This window comes from Rhinolophus sinicus, linkage group LG09 (assembly GCF_036562045.2).
Source record: "Rhinolophus sinicus isolate RSC01 linkage group LG09, ASM3656204v1, whole genome shotgun sequence".
NCBI lineage: Eukaryota > Metazoa > Chordata > Mammalia > Chiroptera > Rhinolophidae > Rhinolophus > Rhinolophus sinicus.
This window is the reverse complement of record NC_133758.1, coordinates 53954308-53972936: the sequence shown is the minus strand read 5'-3', so window position 1 is coordinate 53972936 and position 18629 is coordinate 53954308. Positions and strand designations below refer to the sequence as shown.

Here is an 18629-nt window from a genome sequence, read left to right as displayed (position 1 = left end):
TATATGCATGGGTCTTGTTTTCTTATCCATTCAGCTATACTACCGTGTTTCCCCCAAAATAAGACCTAGCCGGACAATTAGCTCTTATAGTAAAATAAGACCTGGTCTTATTTCACTATAGTATAAGACCAGGTCTTTAATATAATATAATATAATATAATATAATATAATATAATATAACATAATATAATATAAAATACTACAATATAATAAATATAATATAATATAATATATAATATAATTAATATAATATAATTAATATAATATAATACCAGGTCTTATATTAATGTTTGCTCCAAAAGACACATTAGAGCTGATTGTCCGGCTGGGTCTTATTTTCGGGGAAACACGGTTTGTGTTTTGATTGGAACATTTAATCCATTTACATTTGCAGTAATTATTGATTCATAGTTGTCATTTTATTTTTCATATTTTTGATCATTTTTTTGTTTGTCTGTTTCCCCCCTTCTTCTTAAAGAAGTTCTTTTAACATTTCTTGTGATACTGGCTTGGTGGACATGAATTCCTTTATCTTATTCTTTCCTGGGAAGCTCTTTATCATGCCTTTAATTTTAAATCATAGCCTTGCTCAGTAAAGTAGTCTTGTTTGTGGGCACTTGCTTTTCATCACTTTGAATATTTCTTGCCACTCCTTTCTGTCCTGCAAAGTTTCTGTTGAGGAATCAGCTGATGGTCTTATGGGAGCTGCCTTGTAAGTAAGTAGTTTTCTTTGTTTTGCTGCTTTTAGGATTCTTTGTCTTTAACCTTTGCCATTTTAATTGTGATGTGCCTTGGTGGCAGCCTCTTTGGGTTCACCTTGTTTGGGACTCTCTGTTTTCTGGGCTTGTATGTCTATTTTCTTCATCAGGTTAGGGAAGTTTTTCATTATTATTTCTTCAAATATATTTTCAATTCCTTGCTCTCTGTTCTTTTTTCTGGTACCCCTATGATGCAAATGTTTATATGTTTGATGTTTTCCCAGAGGCCTGTTAAACTATCTTTGTTGGGGTTTTTTAAGTTCATTTTTCTTTTTGTTGTTCCAGTTGGGTGTTTTATGCTACCTTGTATTGTAAATCCCGATTCAATCCTCTGCTTCACCTAATCTTATGACAAGTGTTTCACATTCTGTCTCTGGTAGATTGGTTGCCTCCATTTCATTTAGCTCTTTTTGTGGATTTTTCTCCTGTTCTTTTATTTGGGACATGTTTCCTTGTTTTCTCATTCTGGCTGCCTCTCTCTGTTTCCTTCTATATCTTAGGTAGATCTCCTATGCCTCTCAGTCTTTGCTGGGTAGCCTTACATAGTAGGTGTCTTGTGTGATCATGTGGCTCAGTCTATCTAATCACCTGTGCGTGTGTTCCAGGAGTGTCCCTGATGTGTGTTGTGTGTGTTCTCCTGTTATAGTTGAGCCTTGATTGCTTATGGTGCCTCAGTGGGTGGGACTGACTCCCAGGCTGACACACTGTGAGGATTGGCCACGCCCACAGCACATTGGCTGCTGTGTGTGGGCTGATCATTCAGAGGGGTGTTCACCTTCTCAGGCTCTTGTGCTTGTTGAGAACATCATTGGGGTGTGCTGCTTGTAGGGCTAATCAGGTAGTACTCTGGTGTGGTCTGTGGCTGGCCTCTTTGTGTGTTGTTTCCGGTGCCCTTTGGGAGGGGCTCCTGTGCAGGACAATTTCAGTCTTGCCTGTGACTGGCCTGCAGCCACCTGGTAGGGCCACTAAGCGGTATGTGGTTGGTTGCTACCTGTACTGGACCTGAAAGAGTGTGTGATTGCCCTCACTGTGAACTGAGACCAGCTGCCACCAGTATCAGGCCTGGGGCAGCTTAGCATAAGGCCCACGGCCTTCGTAGGCCTGTTGCCACCTGCCGGCTTCCTGTAAGGCTCAGCCATTGAAAGAGCCTCCTTAGGTGTTCAAGGTGGGCTGGTTAACCCCATGTTGCCAGAACCACCAATGATGCTGTACACTGGGTGGAGTGGGGTCCCAGGTTGTCACTGAATATGGCCAGTAGTTTTTACAAAATTAATGAGGGTTTAGTTCTTGTGCCATTACTGAGGCTGCAGCTGCCCCACAAGATGCCCAGAGAATACTGCATCCAGCCACCACAAACCTTGGGCCTGCAGATCCCTGAGAGTGCCAAAGAAAGGCTGCAGTGTAAGCTCTGGCTTACGGCACAACCCTTTAAGTTTATCAGGCCACCACGGGCTATCCACTGTTGTACAAGTATCCAGCAGCTTGTGGGGCAGGGCCAGTCACCCAGGAGCCCACAATTCCTCTGGTGATGCTGCACTGTTGAGTGGGGCAAGGTCCCAGGGAGTCATGAAGGTGGTGCACATACAGATTTTGTCAGACCAATGCGGCCTCAGATTTGGCCCTTTGGGGGAGGATTCCTCGCCTTAAAGCCATACAACTCAGTCTTTCCCTGTACGTCTCTGGTGACTCTTGAGTTGCTACCCATCTGCCACAGCTCAGGGAGTGCTAACAAGTGAGTGAGTCCTTGTGCAGGCCCTTTAAAAGGATGTTTGGGTTTCCAGCCACCTACCATCACACCAGGATGGACAGATGGAATCCTTGCGGATTTTCACTGCCAGATGTTATGGGGGCTTCTCTTTCCAACAAAGGACCCCTGGGCTGGAGCCCCCAATGTGGTGCCTGGACCCCTCACTCTTCAGGGTGACCCTCCATTGCTGAAGTGTCTCTCCCAATGCTCAACCATTACTTGTGGGTTTGGGGTCAGCCTGTTTTGTGTCTCTGCCCCTCCTACCAGTATCTATTTGGCCTTTTCTTTATATCATTAATTATAGAGATTCTGTTTAGCTACTCTTTAAATGATTCTCGAGGTTGATTGTTCTATAATTTAGTTGTAATTTTAATGTGATCCTGGGAGGCAGCAAACATAGTGTTTACCTATTCCGCCATGTTTCAGAAATGTATATTTTTTAACACTTTATTTCTTTATTTTGACATTCAATATTATTTTGTATTAATTTCAGCATATATATTAATGTGTTATGTTTTCATTTATATAATTTAAGAAGTGATCCACCTGGCTAGTCTAGTACCCATCTGGCAATATACATACTTATTGCCATATTATTGGCTGTGTTCTATATGCTTTACTTTACAACCGCATGACTATTTTGTAACTACCAATTTGTACTTCTTAATCCCTTCACCTTTTTCATTCACCCCCAAACCGCTCCCATCTGGTAGGCATCAAAATGTTCCCTGTATGAGTTTTTGTTTCTTTGTTTGTCTTGTTCCTTTGTTGCTCTCAGTTTTATATCCCACATATGAGTGAAGTCAAATAATTCTTGGTTTTTTTCTGACTCATTTTGCTTAGCATGATAATCTCAAGATGCATCCACATTTGTTGCAAATGGCAATATTTCATCTTTTCTTATGGCTGAGTCATATTCCATTGTGTATATGTACCACATCTTCTTTATCCAGTCATCTATCAAAGGACACTTTGGTGGTTTCCATGTCTTGGCCATTGTGAATAATGCTGCAATGAACATAGGGGTACATATCTTTACAGATAAATGTTTTCTGATATTTTGGATAGTTACCCAAAAGAGGGATTGCTGGGTTGTGTGGTAATTCTATTCTTAAGCTTTTAAGGAACCTCGATACTGTTTTCCATAATGCTGTACCAATTTATATTCCCACCAGCATTGTATGAAGGTTCCTTTTTCTGCACAGCCTCTTCAACACTTGTTATTACTTGTCTTGTTCATGGTAGTTATTCTAACAGATGATACCTCATTGTGATTTTTTTATTTCCATTTCCCTAATTGTTAACGAAGTTAAGCATCTTTTCATATATCTGTTGGCCATTTGTATGTCTTCTTGGGAGAAGTGTCTGTTCAGGTCCTGTGCCCATTTTTTAATTGGATCAGTTGTGGGGGCATTTTTGTTGTTGTTGTTACTGAGTTGTATGAGTTTTTTATATATTTTGGGTATTAGCCCCTTACGGACGTGTTGTTTTTTAATTTCTTCTCCCATTCAGTTGGTTGCCTGTTTGTTTTCTTGATGGTTTCTTTTGCTGTGCAGAATCTTTTTAGTTTAGTATAGTCACTTTCATTTATTTTTGCTTTTATTCCCTTTCTTTGAGGTCAAATTCACAAAATCCTCTCTAAGACCAAGATCCATAAGTTTATTACCTCTGTTTTCTTTTATGCATTTTAATTTCAGGTCTTATTTTTATGTCTGACCAATTTTGAGTTAATTTTTGTATATGATGACAAATAGCAATCTAGTTTCATTCATTTGCATATGGCTTTCGAATTTTCACAACACCATTTATTGAAGAGGCTTTCTTTCCTCCATTGTATGTTTTTGACTTCTGTGTGGAAAATTATCTGCCCATATATATATATGGGTTTATTTCTGGGTTTTCAGTTCTACTGGAGTGGTCTGTATGTCTGTTTTTCTGCCAATACCCTGCTGTTTTGATTATTGTCACTTTGTAGTACAAATTGAAGTCAGAGAGTGTGATACCTCCACTCTTGCGCTGTTTCCGTAAGATTGCCTTGGCTATTCAGGGTCTTTTATGATTCCATACAAATCTAATGATTATTTGTTGTATTTCCTTTAAAAATGCTGTTGGGATTTTAATGAGGATTGCATTAAATCTGCATATTGCTTTGGGTAATATAACTATTTTAACTATGTTGATTCTTCCAATCTATAAACATGGAATATTTTTCCATTTCTTCATGTCTACCTAAGTTTCTTTTAAAAATGTCTTGCATTTTCGGTGTATAGGTCCTTCCCACCTTTGTTAAGTTTACTCCTAGGTATTTTGGGTTTTTTGTTTCAATTGCAAAAGGAATGTTTTTTCATTTCTTTGTCTGAGATTTCATTGTTAGTATATAGCAGTGCAAGGATTTTTGTACATTGATTTTGTATCCTGCAACAGTACTGTATTTGTTTATTGTTTCTAATAGGTTTTTTTTTTTGCTGTTGTTGTTTTTTTAAATTTTGTTTTGTTTTTTTTTTTGGTATGGAGTCTTTAGGATTCATATATGAAGAATCATGTCTTCAAATGTGACAGTTTAACTTCTTTACTCCCAGTTTGGATGCCTTTTATTTCTTTTTCTTGTCTGATTTCTCTACCTCAGACTTCCAATACTATATCCAATACTATATTGAATAACAGTGCTGACAGGGGCATTCCTGTCTTGTTCCTGATTTAGAGGAAAAGTTTTCAGTTTTTCATCATTAAATGCGATATTAGCTGAGAGTTTGTCGTATATGGCCTTTAGTATGTTGAGGTACTTTCCTCCTGTACCCATTTTATTAAGTGTTTTAATCGTGAATGGATGTTTTATCTTGTCAAATGCTTTTTCTGCATCTATTGATATAATCATGTGAGTTTTGTGTTTTGTTTTGTTTATGTGGTTATCACGTTGATCAATTGCATATGTTGAACCATCCTTGTGTCCCTGGAATGAACCCCTCTTGATTGTGATGTATAATTTTTTAAATTTATTGTTGTATTCAACTTGCTAGTATTTTGTTTAGGATTTTTGCACCTGTATTCATCGGAGATATTGGTGTGTAGTTTTCTTTTTTTGTGTGTTATCCTTATCAGGTTTTGGTATCAGAGTAATTTTAGCCTCATAAAATGAGTTAGGAAGTATTGTCTGTTCTTCAACTTTTTGGAAGAGTTTGAGGAGGACATGTATTACCACATCACCTTTGAGGGTTTGGTAGGATTCACTAGTGAAGCCATCTGGTCCTTTTAGGGTGGTTTTGAATGATTGTTTCAATTTCCTTATGGTTGATCAGTCTATTTAGATATTCTAGTACTTCTTGATTTATTCTATTAAGATTATATTTCTAAGAACTTGTCCATTTCTTGTAGGTTATTGAATTCGGTGACATATGGTCTTTCACAGTATTCTTGTATCATCCTCTGTATTTCTGTGGTATCTGTCATAACTTCTCCTCTTTCATTCCTGATTTTGTTTGGGTGTTTTCTCTTTTTTCTTTAGTGAATCTAGCCAAGGGGCTGTCATTTGTATTAATCTTTCCAAAGAATCAAATTTTTGTTTAATTTTTTTCTGCTGTCTTTTCTCTATTTCCCTTAATTCTGCTCTAATTTTTATTTCCTGCTGCTGACTTTGGGTTTCATTTGTTCTTCTTTTTCTAGTTCTTTAACATGTAAAGTTAGGTAGATTGTTTGGGATTTTTCTTGTTTCTTGAGATAGGCTTGTAATGGTATAAATTTCCCTCTTAGTATTGCTTTCACTGCATCCCAATAATTTTGATAGGATGTATTTTCATTCTCATTTACTTTTATGTATCTTTTGATCTTTCATTTTATTTCTTCTTTGACTCAGTTGTTCTTTAATAACGTTGTTTAATCTCCACCCATGTGTATTTTTTCCCACTTTCTTTTTCTAGTTGATCTCCAATTTCAAAGCCTTGTGGTCTGAGAATATGATTGGTATGATTTCAATCTTAAATTTCCTGAAGCTGGTTTGTTGTCCCAACATATGGTCTATCATTGGGAGTGTTCCATGTGCACTAGAAAAGAATGTATAGTTTGGTGTTCTAGGATGAAATGCTTTGTAAATGTCGATTATGTCCATTTGGTCTAATGTATCATTTAAGGCTTTCAGTTCTATTAATTTTCTGTTCAGGTGATCTATTAGCTGTCAGTGGTGTATTTAGGTCCCCTAGTATAATTGTGATTTTTGTCAGTTTCTCTCTTTAGTTCCATTAGTAGTTGCTTTATATATTTTGGTGATCCCTGATTGGGAGCATATATATTGATAAGTGTTATGTTTCCTTGTTGTATTGTCCCCTTTGTCATTATGAAATGTCCATCTTTGTCTCTCGTTACTTTTTATATCTTAAAGTCTGTTTTGTCAGATATAAGTATGATTAAACCTGATTTTCTGTGGATGCCATTTGCTTGGATTATCATTTTCCACCCTTTCACTTTGAGTCTATATTTGTTCTTGTAGCAGAGATATGTGTCTTGGAAGCAGCACAATGGTTGGGTTTTGTTTTTTAATCCAATCTATACTCCGTGCCTTTGTATTGGTGAATTCAGTCCATTTACATTAGGGTAATAATTGGTATATGAGGCTTTCCTATAGCCATGGTATCTTTTGTTTTCTGGTAGCTCTGTGTCTCTATTGTTTCTTTTCCTTTTTGTTTCTGTCTGTTAGTTATTTTGGTGTCATTGTATGATTTTTCCTCTGTTTTCTTTCTTTTTTCTTTTTTATGTTATTTGTCTCTGTTTGGGCTTTTGTTGTTGTTGTTGTTGTTGTTGTTGTTACCATTAAGTTTATATAAAAGAAAGTTTCACATATAAGGTAGTCCTTTTTATACAGCATGCTTCTTATCTCCATCCCCCTTTGCAAATTCGGACCTTTATTTCCTCCCCTTTTATGTTTTCGTTGTCACGAATTATCCCTATTTATGCTGTGAGTTAATTTCTGAGTTGCAGTAGTAAATTTTCTTCATTTCTCTTTTTTATGTTTTTATTTTCTTTACCCTTTATGTTATGTTTAAGTGTATAGTGCCCTATTTTGTGTAGGAGTTGCCAGTTTTTGCTTCTGTTTGTCTGTTAGTGATTTGTTCATGGTTTTCTATCCTTCTGTCTTTTTGTTTCAGGTCGAGTAGCCTCCCTCACTATTTCCTATAATGCAGGCCTTGTAGTGGAAAATTCCCTCAGCTTCTGTACATCCCGAAAGGTCTTTATTTCTCCTTTATATGTAAAGGATAACTTTGCTAGATATATTATTCTTGGTTGGTAATTTCTTTCTTTCAGTAGTTTGAATATTTGATTCAGCTCCCTCTTGGCTTATGGAGATTCTGCTGAAAAGTCTGATGGTAATTTAATGGGTTTATTTTTGGAGGTTACAACCTTCTTTTCCCTGGTTGCTTTGAGAATTCTTTCACTGTCATTAATTTTTGACAGCTCCAGTATAATGTGCCTTGGAGAAGGCCTATTAGGAAGAACGTAATTAGGTGTTCTGTTTGCTTTTTTGATTCTTGGATCCAGTTCTTAACATAGTTTTGGGAAGTTCTTGTCAACTATTTGTTTGAATAGACTCTCTGTGCTCTTCTCCCTCTCTTCTCCTTCTGGTATACCCAATATTCATATCTTGCTCTTTCTGATGAGTCACATAGTTCTTGTGGAGTTCGTTCATTTCTTTTAACTCTAAAGGCTCTCTCTTCTTTCATCTGCATCATTTCCAGATTTCTATCTTCGATATCACTAATTCTTTCCTCTATCTGGCCAGCTCTATTTCCTAAGCTGGCTATTTCATCTCATTTATTGAGTTCTTCACCTCCAGAATTTCTTTGTTTTTTAAAATTTCAGTCTCTCTGGTGAAACATCCATTCTGTTCCTTAATTTTTTTTTCCCTGAGTTCCTTAAAGCCTCTATGTGAGTAGTCTTGCACCTCATTGAGTTTTTTCAGAACTGCAATCTTGAATTCTCTGTCATTTAAATCACATGTTTCCATGCCTTTAAGTTCATTTTCTGGAGAGTTTTCATTTTCTTTCTGAACTGCCTTGTTACCTTTGTTATTCATGGCAGTTAATGAATTATTCTCTTGGGCATCTACAGGAGTAGATTCTGAAGCAATTTGATATGAAGAGGTCTTTCTTTTGCTTTCCAATAGGTAGTGCTGGAGCATTTTATTTTCTCTCGTGCACTGTTCCAGCTTCTCACATGGTGGGATACTTCCTGGGGAGATGTGTTTCTCCTCTGTGACCAGGTTGCCTCGCTGTCAGGGCACCACCCTCATGGAAGGATGTGGTGGGCGATAAAGTTCTAAGCCTCTGAAATCTCAGTGCTGCCCCTGCAGCTAAATGCAGAGCTGTGGGTCTCAGCAGCTTTGGGTACCCCCATTGTGATCAGCTGGCAGGTGTTTTTGGGTCTCTGCTCTCCAAGGAATAGCGACTGGGGGACCACCGCTGTCTTGCACATATAATTCCTTCCCCCATCACTGGCATTAGCCACATCATGCCTCCACTTCTCAGGACTGTTTCTCCAGTTCTCAGTGCTATAGATATTCTGCTTTTTAATCCAACACTGCTGCTAGATTTTCTTTTTTCTTTTCTGGGGCCTTCTGGTGTCACTGTGAGCATAGGGGGAGGCAGCCATGCTCCATGGCTTTGTTTTTTTTGCCTGGCTTGAGGGCTTAAATCACAGTTCTCACACTTTTGTATTTGGTCTTTGCCCCAAGGTCTCGGCTCTGATCTCTGGGTTCAGCTATGTTATATGCTGATCCCTGAATTGCTGGTGCCACAGAAAATACACCTTCAGTCTCAATCCTCACTTCTCCCAGGACTGCAGTGAGCTCCAGGCTGCGGACCCCGTCTCTTCCCTTCCCCACCTTCCCTCCTCCCCTGTTCACCCTGATTTGCCTACTTTCAGATGTTTCAATGTGTGGCTTTCTCAAACATATTTGTGCGTTGCTTAGGGAATCTTTTGTTGAATTATGGCTGTTCAATTTGTTGTAATCTCCAGGAGAGATTTTTCAGGAGCATTACCCATGCCACAATGTTTCTGACATCTGTCTCTTTGTTTTTAACCTGTGACGTTTAAATTATGATGTGTCTTGGGGTGGGTCTCTTTGGGTTCATCTTGTTTGGGACTGTCTCCACTTTCTGGGCTTGTATATCTATTTCCTTTACCAAGTTAGGGAAGTTTTCAGTCATTATTTCTTCAAATAAGTTTTCAATTCTTTGCTTTTTCTCTCTTCTCATTCCGGTTCCCGTATGATGCAAATGTGTTAGTATGCTCGATGTTGTCCCAGAGGCCTCTTTAACTGTCCTCATTTTTTTTTTTTTGGGGGGGGGATGCTTTTTTCTTTTTCCTATTCCAATGGGGTGTTTTCTGCTATCTTATCTTCTAAATCGCTGATTCAATCCTCTGCTTCATCTAATCTGTTGATTTCCTCTCATGTATTCTTCATTTCACCTATTTCAGTCTTTATTTCTGACTGTTTTTTTTAAATGTTTTCTATCTCCATTTTTATGTTTCCTATCTCTTTGTTGAAGTTCTCCCTGAGATAATAGAGCATCCTTATAACGAGTGTTTTGAGTTCTACATCTGGTAGATTGCTTGTCTCCATTTTGTTTAGATCTTTTTCTGGAGCCTTGTTCTGTTCTTTGGTTTGGGACATGCTTCTTTGTCTCCCTATTTTGTCTGCCTTCCTGTAATTATCTCTAGCATTAGGTAGGGCTGGTATGTCTCCCAGACTTAGTGGAGTGTCCAAATGTAGTAGTTATCCTGTTGGGCCCAGTAGCAGAGTCTCCCAGTTCACTTGAGGGAGGTGCTCCAGGTGTGTCCCTTATGGGGGTTGTGTATGCCCTCCTGTTTTAGTTGAGCCTTGGTTGCTATTTACACAGCAGTGGGAGGGATTAACCCTTGGGCTCATTGGTTGTGAGGGCTGTCTGTGACTACTGTGGAGTTGTTGTGAGGCTGACCCTATGGAACAGGATTCGCTTTAGCAGGGCTCTGGTGCCTGCCCATTCTGCCCTTTGGTTGTGTTGTCCTTAGAGGTGGCCAGGTGATGCTTCGGCTTAGTCTGAAGCTGGCCACCGACTGTGCCATTCTGGGGGCCTCCTGGGAGGGGCCCCTCAATAGTCCAAGGTCAGCCACTGCATGTACCTTGCCCACGGCCACCTGGCGTGAGCCACGAAGTAATCTGCAGATGGATGCCACCCGCACTGGGCCTGGAGGTGCCTCGAGAGGGCAAGCCATGCACTGAGGCTAGCTGCTGCTATTGTCAGGCTAGGGGCTACTCAGCAAGAGGTTCAGGACACACCAAAGCCAGATGCTGTTTCTTCGGGTTTTGTGAACCTTTGAGAGATTTTAGGAAAGTCTGCAGCAGGACCCAAGATAGGGTGTTTGTATGGAAAAGTCACTAGAAGTGGCTTGGATGGGACCACATGTTGGGTGGGGTGGCATTCCAGGGAATCACCAGGGTGGTGTGAATGGTGTTAGCCAGGTTGATGGAAACTCAGATAAGGCAGCTACCTGTGTCTGCATACCGGTAGGAGGTTGGGCTCAACAAAGAAACAATGGATTCTACCAGCACTTCTGTATGAAAGAAAGCTACCCCTCTAGCCCTTGTTCTGCAGCCATACAACTCAGTTCCTTCCTGTATGTCCATGGCACCTGTCAAGCTGCTGCCCCAGCCCTGTAGCTTAGAGCGAGTGAGTCCATCAGTGAGTCTGTGCACAGGCACTTTAAGAGGATTGCCTGGGACTGTAGCCACCAGCCACAGTCTCTGCTGGTTTTCACAGCCAGAAGTTATGGCGACTTCTCTCCCTGGCAGTGGCACTGGGAATTCTGATTTTGGGCTGGAACCTCTTCACAGATGAGATATCCCTCCTGATTTTTAACGGTCACACATGGATGGATGTAGGATCAGCCCATTCCACATTTCCACCCCTCCTACCAGTTGCGAGGTGGCTTCTTCTGTATGTCCTTAGTTGTAGGACCTCATTTCAGCAAGACATGAGGCCATTTTCAATGATGCTTGTTCTGTAGTTTAGTTGTAATTTTGATGTGGTCCTGATAGAAGGCAAGTACAGTGTTTGCCTACTTACTCTGCCATCTTGACCAGAAATCTGCAATAAGAATTTTAAAAAATATCTACTGTAACATGAAATCCACAGGCAGGGGTGTCGCCACATAGGCCTCCAGCTCTGCTGCTGGTTTCATGCCCTCCTTAAACCAAGTACTAGCAATCACAAGCTTAGCTGGGCTTGAGTAGCTTTTACTCTTAAATCTTGCCAGAGGGCCATCCTGCCTCATTGTGGGCTGGGAGATGGGGCACAGGAAAGAAGAGGGGAGTGGATGTTGTGTAAGCCCCAGCAAGCTTTGTCAAACACCCTGAACTCGGATAGGGTTATCTCACTTGGGGAGGGGACTGGGTGCACAGTTCAGGTTCCTTTTTTTTTTTTTTAACTTTATTTCTTGGTTGACACAAAATAGTGACATTGACAAAAATGAAAACCTCATAATTAATGCCCAACTGGTTACTGACTGGAAATTAAAATAGTATGTAAGATTGGCAAGTATACAGGAAATCTTATAATTCAGATAAGAAAAAACTTCAAAAATATTTTGTCAAATTTTATAATTCTAAAATTTTACATGACATTTCCAGTAACAAATTGTGAAGCATAAAGAATCACATCTAACCTTTCAAAATAAAAAAATCAACCATTGGTGGTAGAGAAATCACCAAATTATATCTTTTCTCCAATAAAATATATATTATAAAATTATTAGAATATGGTGAGGTAGTCAAAAACTAGGTCACCAAAGTAGAGGAAAAAGTGTTACAGAGTTTTTTTGGGTTTTTGTTTTGTTTTTTGTTTGTTTTTTATGAGACTGGGAAATAAATATGACAAAATGGTCACATTTGTGCCTTCTGAGTGGTGAGAATGTGAGTTTAGTTATTTTTGTGTGTGGGTTTCTGGGTTTTCTTAAATTTCTTTTAAAAAATGTTTTTTGGTTACACATTGCCTTAAAAAAATAGGACATAAGTGCAGAAGTCAGAGACAGACCTGGGTTCTACAAAAACTCTTCAACTTACTAGTTCTGCGAATGTAGTAGATACTCTCTTTGCTCTGAGTTCTATCTACAGAATGTGAATCACGTCACTAGTCATTCCTATTACCTAGGTTTTGTACAAGGACAAAAGTAAGAGGTAAAAGGGTTTTTAAGTTATAAAATAATTAATAAGCATACTATCATTTATTCCATTTACATTTATAATTTAAAAACTTTTGTTCGAAGGTATGTATCTTACATATAATTTCCCAAAATGGTGGAACCAAAGTGAACCTGGATTTTCTTCAATTCTACAATAGTTATTTTTTCTCTAAACCAGACAGCCATTTAGTCTCCATTTTAATAATTTGAAATGTGTCCTTAGTAGAGCCAGATTACATTACTACAGTACAAATTACTTCAGTAATTTTGTGGCATATGTTGAGATAACAGCTGTACCCAGAAACTTATAATGATAATCCTATAGTCAAATTAATTTTCTTTTCTTTTCTTTTCAGGTAAATGGTGACATTCCTCCTAGGTTAAAAAAAAGTGCTCATGAAATCATCCTCGACTTCATCAGATCAAGACCTCCTTTAAATCCAGTATGTAATTTGACATAGTTCTCTTGATTGGAGTTCACAGACTGAATTATTCTTTTCCAGGGTGTAGTCTCTAGAACTCACCTTTTAAAGTGGTTAGTTTTTACATTGAGCTTTTATTCTCAGAATGATGAAGCCCAACTGTAAATTATACTTAAGTCACAGAAAAATACTTAAAATTTATTCAATACAAGGCTGTCTTAGGATGTTTTAACTTAAAACAACCTGGGTTATGGTACAAAATCTGAACAAACACCTCCTAGAATAATGGCTAAATATAATACCAAATTGTTCCTAGCATGGATTGCCCTTCCAATTTACTTTATAGTACTAATAACTTCCTTGATTAAATTGTCATTTTGATACTATTTTACAGTAAATGCACCCTGCTTTACGTTTACTTTTATATTAATTATCTTCTTAGGTTAACAGAGTTCTTTCTAGTGACCATGGAATCAGAATATTCTAATCTAGATGAATATTAGTTTATGTTTCCTCTGTCCTTCACGTCTTTTCCCCTTAGCTCAATAGGCAGTGCTCACCAGAGTCTCTCAAACCTATGTATGTGTCCCAATTTGTGTACATCTAAAGCAAAATTAATGATCCATTTTATAAATCTCTTTAAAAGTAGGGGAAGAGGCCAACTAGGAAATGATTTTAAGTAGGCAGGTCATGGTACAGCAGAAAGCATGGAGTCAAATGAACCTGGATTTGTACGCTAGCTCCAAAATTTAGCAGCCACATGTGTCTGAGCAAGTTAATCAGCCTCCCAGAGCCTTTATTTCTTCAACTATAGAATGAAGATAATACTAATAATCTAAGAAGGTTGTGATGACTTACTGAAAAATGTTAGTTTCAAAAGCAATAATAGTATTAAAGTATAGCTTGCATTTCAGTTGATTGCCTATAATGCTTGCAAATAGGGAATGTAATTATAACTGTAGTAAAGCTGTTTCCTTAAAATCATTTGAGCACATGTAACTAAATTACTGTGAAATTCAATAGTCTCCCTATTGCTTTAGGAACCTTGATAATGACTTGAAATAGTCTTTTATTAAGCAATGTTGCAGTCAATAAAATACAATTTCATAATACTATACTGTATGAATGGACTTTACTGAAAATTATTTAAGGACAACTAATCAAAGTCTCCAACCATGGTTGTTTTTCAAGGCTTCAGCCAGAAAGCTGAAACCTACTCCACCACGGCCACGGAGCCTCCATGAACGAATATTAGAAGAAATCAAAGCAGAAAGAAAGCTGCGGCCCATCTCACCAGAAGAAATTAGACGTAGTAGATTAGGTGAGTCAGCTGCTTACCACACTCCTGTTCTAGAGTCTTCCACTTGAAAAAGTGTCTTTATACAACCAGCCCAGTGAAAAATAATGGCATAATGGTACAAAGTCAAGATAGTCTATGGAGTTCTCATTACTTATGCGTTTCTTCTCCCCCTCCCCCCCCCTCCCCCTCCTCCTCCCCCTCCCCTCCCTCTCCCACACACATCACACTCTTACTTGAAATTCATGGAATAGGAATTCTTTCCCTATATGATACTGAACTATACAGGAGCATTATGGCTTAGTGAAAAGAGCTCTGCCAGTCTCTAGACTGTGGCTTTAGGAGAGTGTCTTTACCTCTCTGATCGTCGATTTCTGTGTCAGCAGAAGGGGGGTAAAATTCTCTAAACCTTCATTATGGCTTTTATGTAAGAATTAAATAAGATTGTGGTCAAAATACTTTATAAATTGTATATGCAAGACAAGTTATGTTTAGAAATATAGATATATAGTTTTACTTCAAGGTTCTGTTGTCTTAATTGTGGGTTTATAAACATGGCATTATGTGATCAAACATCAATTATTATCTGCTGTCATTTAACTTATTCCCAAACTTCCTTTATATTTATTATATTTCATATTTTTTAATTTGTACTATAAGCACACATTGATTATGGTTTATAGACAGACCATATTATAAAACATTTGTAAACATTTTGTTTATATAGCTCTCTTCCAATTTGTAAAATGCCCAAAGAATTTAGAGAAACTTCCTTTAGGAAAATAGATTATAGTTGCACCTGCACAGGAAAGGAATCAGTTCTGTGACATACACTCCTCTAGTTTTCTCCTCTGAACTCCTTTTCTACCTCTCTCACACTCCTCTTGATTCTTCAAGTTTCTGTCTTGGGCTCACTTTTCCCCATTCAACCACAACCTTTTCCATGGTTTTTGTTTCTGGCTGTCTTCCAGTTCCCAATCTACAGCACAGATTTCTCTAAAAGTTCAGACTCATACATCGTCTGTCATCTAGATAGGGCCTCTTCATATCCTACAAGCAAGACAAGCCCAACACATCCGCAAGTGAACTCATCTGCTTCCTCTCCAAACCATCTCCTGTTTCCCATCTCAGGTGCTCAGGACAGAGACTTCAGCATGATCTTTGACTCTTAACAGCCAGGCTGTGTTGATTGTATAGGTTGGTGCAAAAGTAACTGTGGTTTAAAAGGTTAAAAACAATTGCAAATACCGCAGTTACTTTTGCACCAACCTACTACTTCCAGATCTTCCTATTCTTACACTGTTTGGGCCCAACAGCCACTATCCTAACCCAGGCTTCTCTTGTCTAGTTTATTGTATCAGCTCTGGCTGCCCTCTCTGCTTCCAGCTCTGAACTCTTCAATCACTTCATATTGATATTCTTTGACTGTCGGCCCTTCTGTTTTATTGTGACCTTCATGATGGCAGGACCATATCTGTCTTGTTCATTATTGTGTCCTCAGTCCCTAGTACAGGGACAAGGCTGTAACAAATACTCTCATAGGTGTTGAAATATTTGAATGTATCTTGCAATTACAAAGGTACAAAGTAAAAGTTATATCAATTTATCCCTGTCTAATTTTTATGGCAGCAAGTGCTGTCTCTTAAAAATGATGTATAAAGCATACAAACTGACAAATCCATATGAACATTTATACAATAATGAGATGAAACGTATGAACCATGTGAACCAAGAGTGAGTTCTTATCCTGGGAATCCTTGACTGGAAGGTCTGTGAATCCCCTGAAATATTTTTTTTTAAATGCATATTTCAAAAAGTGTACTCATATGTATGTACATTTTTTTTGAGAGAGAGAGTAACGTTGGGAAAAGAAGGAAATGCTATTATAGGATGGTAGTTTAAGGATAGATTTTTCTTTAAAAAATTCCTATACCTTGAGAAGGAATAATGGGGGTAATACAAAAGATTCAACAAAACTATAAGGTAAAACAAATTGCCATGAGAAAGTAAGTTTCATGATTTACAGGAGTAAAGAGTAATTAGGCTTAGGGATTATAAACTTCAATGGAAGTACCAATAAAATAGAAAAAGGGACAAAACAGGCATAATGTGCTTGTGTGATTTGGATAATATCTGACTTCTAGTTTCTTTGTTTTTCCATTAGTTTTTTGAAACTTTATTTTCTATTAAACACTGTACCAGCTAGTTGAGTACAGAGATGAGTAAGGCATTTTCCCTGCCCACAGATACTTATAGAAAGAAGAGTGACTCTGGAGTGTCATGCACGGTCATGTTGCAAGAGATATACATGAGTGTTAGCAGCCAATCCAAGGGCATTAAGTGAGACCATTTGAGGGAGTTTAAGGCAAGATTAGCAATCCTTCATTGCCTCTGACATTGCCTGGAAGGTCATCACAAACATATTCTTCTGTTGTATTTTAAACAAATTAGATACTAACTAATAGGAGCCCTACTTTAAAATAATTAAATATCAATTTTTTTGTTGATTATATCTTTACAACTTTGTGTTTCACAACAACCAAAATTGACCTGTTATAGAAAGTGATCGTTCTATGAGAGACTCACTTCTAGAATACTGCATTCAAACTGATCTTGAATTTTAATTGGACAATAGAGGATTTGGGCTCATTATTTCTGCATTTGTATATTGGTTCTTACTATACAGTTTTGCTTTGGGGAATTTGGTTAGGATAAGTTTGGCAGAATTAACTTGAAGAAATGTTTCCCTAAATATTTTTAAAACCTTTCTCCTCCATGTAATTGCAAGTAGAAATCCAATGTTGAAATGGGGAAAATGTGTAAATATTTAAAGAAGAAATATTACCCATAATTTCAACAGCCAGAGGCATTCATTGTAAATCTACTTGTGCATTATGAAATGGAAACAAAAACTGTATGTACAGTATTCTGCTCTCTCCATTTGACATTGTATGTGGCATAAACATCTTCTTATGCCATTAAATATGACTTAAAACATTATTTATAAGGACATGATATCCTTACACGTGGCTAATGGTGTTCTTTAAAATCTATTTCACTATTTTTGCAAACTGTTTCTATTTTTTTCCTATTAAGTCTGAAATTACTATTCTTGTACATAGTCTTTGTTCATATCTGATATTTTCTTTTTCCTAACATTTCATACTGTATTGAGATTTTGGGTTTTAAATATAAGTTGTTCCTTTAAAAGCATCTTTTTTCCTAAACCTCTTAGTAGCTGTGGCGCTCGATTGTTGTCCTTTTTATGGTATATGGAACTTGACGAAGATCTGAACCCCATCTTCCAAGAAACAGTAACATCTCTTTCTTGTGCAGTAGTCAGTCTTATTTCAAAAGATACGTTCATGTATCAGAGAAGAACAGAAAAAGTAGATATTAGAGAAGAGTGATGAGTACTTTGAGAATATGTAGTATTTTATTTTCTGTATATAATTAGGGAAATCTAGAGTCAATTGTATTTGAGTTTAGAAATGCAGAGTTTTTTTAATGGTGTGTGGAAGGTTGCTCTCAACATAAAATCCCTAAACCACTTTCCTATGAGACAATCAAAACCCAGTAAAATGCTTATTTAAAAGTTACATTCTTTTTTATATATTAGGATGAAATACCTAAAGTATTATTTCCTGATCATCAAACAACAAGGATGATTGTTAACAAACATTGCTTTATTTGCCCATTTAAGATTCACATCCCTTTTGTTGATATAAAAGACATCTACATATGATTCTGACATCTTGCTAAGTTGTATTTGGGTGTAACTCAATGCTTTTCCTTCACATTATTTTTTTTAAATACTATATTTAGACTTTGGATTGTAAATATAAATTGTTCCTTTCAAAACATCTGCCAAAAATCATATTGAAAGATACTTACATTCTATTAAATTTGGGTGCTAGAACTCTATAGGCAGTCTACCTGGAAAATATCAACTGGGGAGACATTCTGCCTGATATGTCTTATACTTCCCTCCCTACTAGCCCTGAAGTTCTATTCTCTTCTGACCACAAAGGTACCTGTCCTTCCCAAGCTTAGGTCATAGAATAGACAGTCCTGGTAAGAGTTTTGGTCTGTAGTGGAAATAGATAATTCTCACTGTCATGAGTACCCAAATTCATCAAATCTTTGTAATAACCTTTTCAAAAAGTTTTATTGAGATATAATTTACCTACAATAAAATT

The 18629-nt window shown here is 37.6% G+C and overlaps 1 protein-coding gene across 5 annotated transcripts in view; it reads left to right on the top strand.

Moving 5' to 3' along the window:
• SPIRE1 (spire type actin nucleation factor 1) overlaps positions 1-18629 on the top strand; it is a 246510-nt gene that overhangs the window by 185959 nt on the left and 41922 nt on the right. For all 5 annotated transcript variants that reach the window (XM_074340400.1, XM_074340396.1, XM_074340397.1 and 2 more), the window contains exons 7-8: positions 13068-13154; positions 14325-14454. In XM_074340400.1, coding sequence (XP_074196501.1) covers positions 13068-13154; positions 14325-14454 — 217 coding nt within the window. The remainder of the gene's footprint in view (positions 1-13067; positions 13155-14324; positions 14455-18629) is intronic.